The 688-nt window shown below is 19.3% G+C and overlaps 1 protein-coding gene across 1 annotated transcript in view; it reads left to right on the top strand.

Annotated features, from left to right (window-relative positions):
• The window catches only part of LOC113222462, a 2687-nt gene extending 2053 nt beyond the window's left edge, over nt 1–634 (top strand). Inside the window, exons 6-7 of the mRNA XM_026452100.2 lie at nt 238–396; nt 579–634. Coding sequence (XP_026307885.1) covers nt 238–396; nt 579–634 — 215 coding nt within the window. The remainder of the gene's footprint in view (nt 1–237; nt 397–578) is intronic.
• Nucleotides 635–688: the final 54 nt, after the last annotated feature.

Below are 688 nucleotides of genomic sequence, written 5' to 3'. Positions count from 1 at the left end.
TTTTTTTTTTTTTTTTTTTTTTTTTTTTTTCTTTTTTTTTTTTTTTTAAATAATCATTTAAATATGTTAACAATTGTTTTGGTTTATATATATTGACATACATGTGACAAACTTTACGTATTTTTTTATCGTGTCTTATGCGTTTTGTTTATTTTGTGCCATTTTATTGACTTGATTTATTTTTTTCCATTTTATTTTATTTATATAATCTATTGTGTGTTATCTTTTACTTTTTAGATATATACCTCTACAACATACCTAACGCCATGTATTTATTTACAAAACAAATGGAAAAAAAAAAGAACACTCTGTATGCAAACCATTGGTACCCATCTTTTTTAAAAAAATACCGTATCAATAAAACCAAAGAAGAAAAAGCAGTCCACTTAGTAAAATGTAAGCATAAAAATATAAAGTCAAAAATGTAAGCATAAAAATGTAAAATCAAAAATGTAAGCATAAAAATGTAAAGTCAAAAATGTAAGCATAAAAATGTAAAGATAAAAATGTAAAGTCAAAAATGTATATATATATATATATATTTATATATACAAATACATGTTATTTTTTTTGTTTAGCTGTTCCTAACTTATGTTCATATATCCTATATTTAACCATGATCCACTTCATTTAAATAACATTTTTTTTTTTTTTTTTTTTTTTTTTTTTTTTTTTTTTTTTTTTATTT

The sequence above is a fragment of the Piliocolobus tephrosceles genome, unplaced genomic scaffold (assembly GCF_002776525.5).
Source record: "Piliocolobus tephrosceles isolate RC106 unplaced genomic scaffold, ASM277652v3 unscaffolded_31337, whole genome shotgun sequence".
Classification (NCBI taxonomy): domain Eukaryota; kingdom Metazoa; phylum Chordata; class Mammalia; order Primates; family Cercopithecidae; genus Piliocolobus; species Piliocolobus tephrosceles.
The sequence above is the reverse complement of the archived record's forward strand: the minus strand, read 5'-3'. Positions and strand labels throughout refer to the sequence as shown.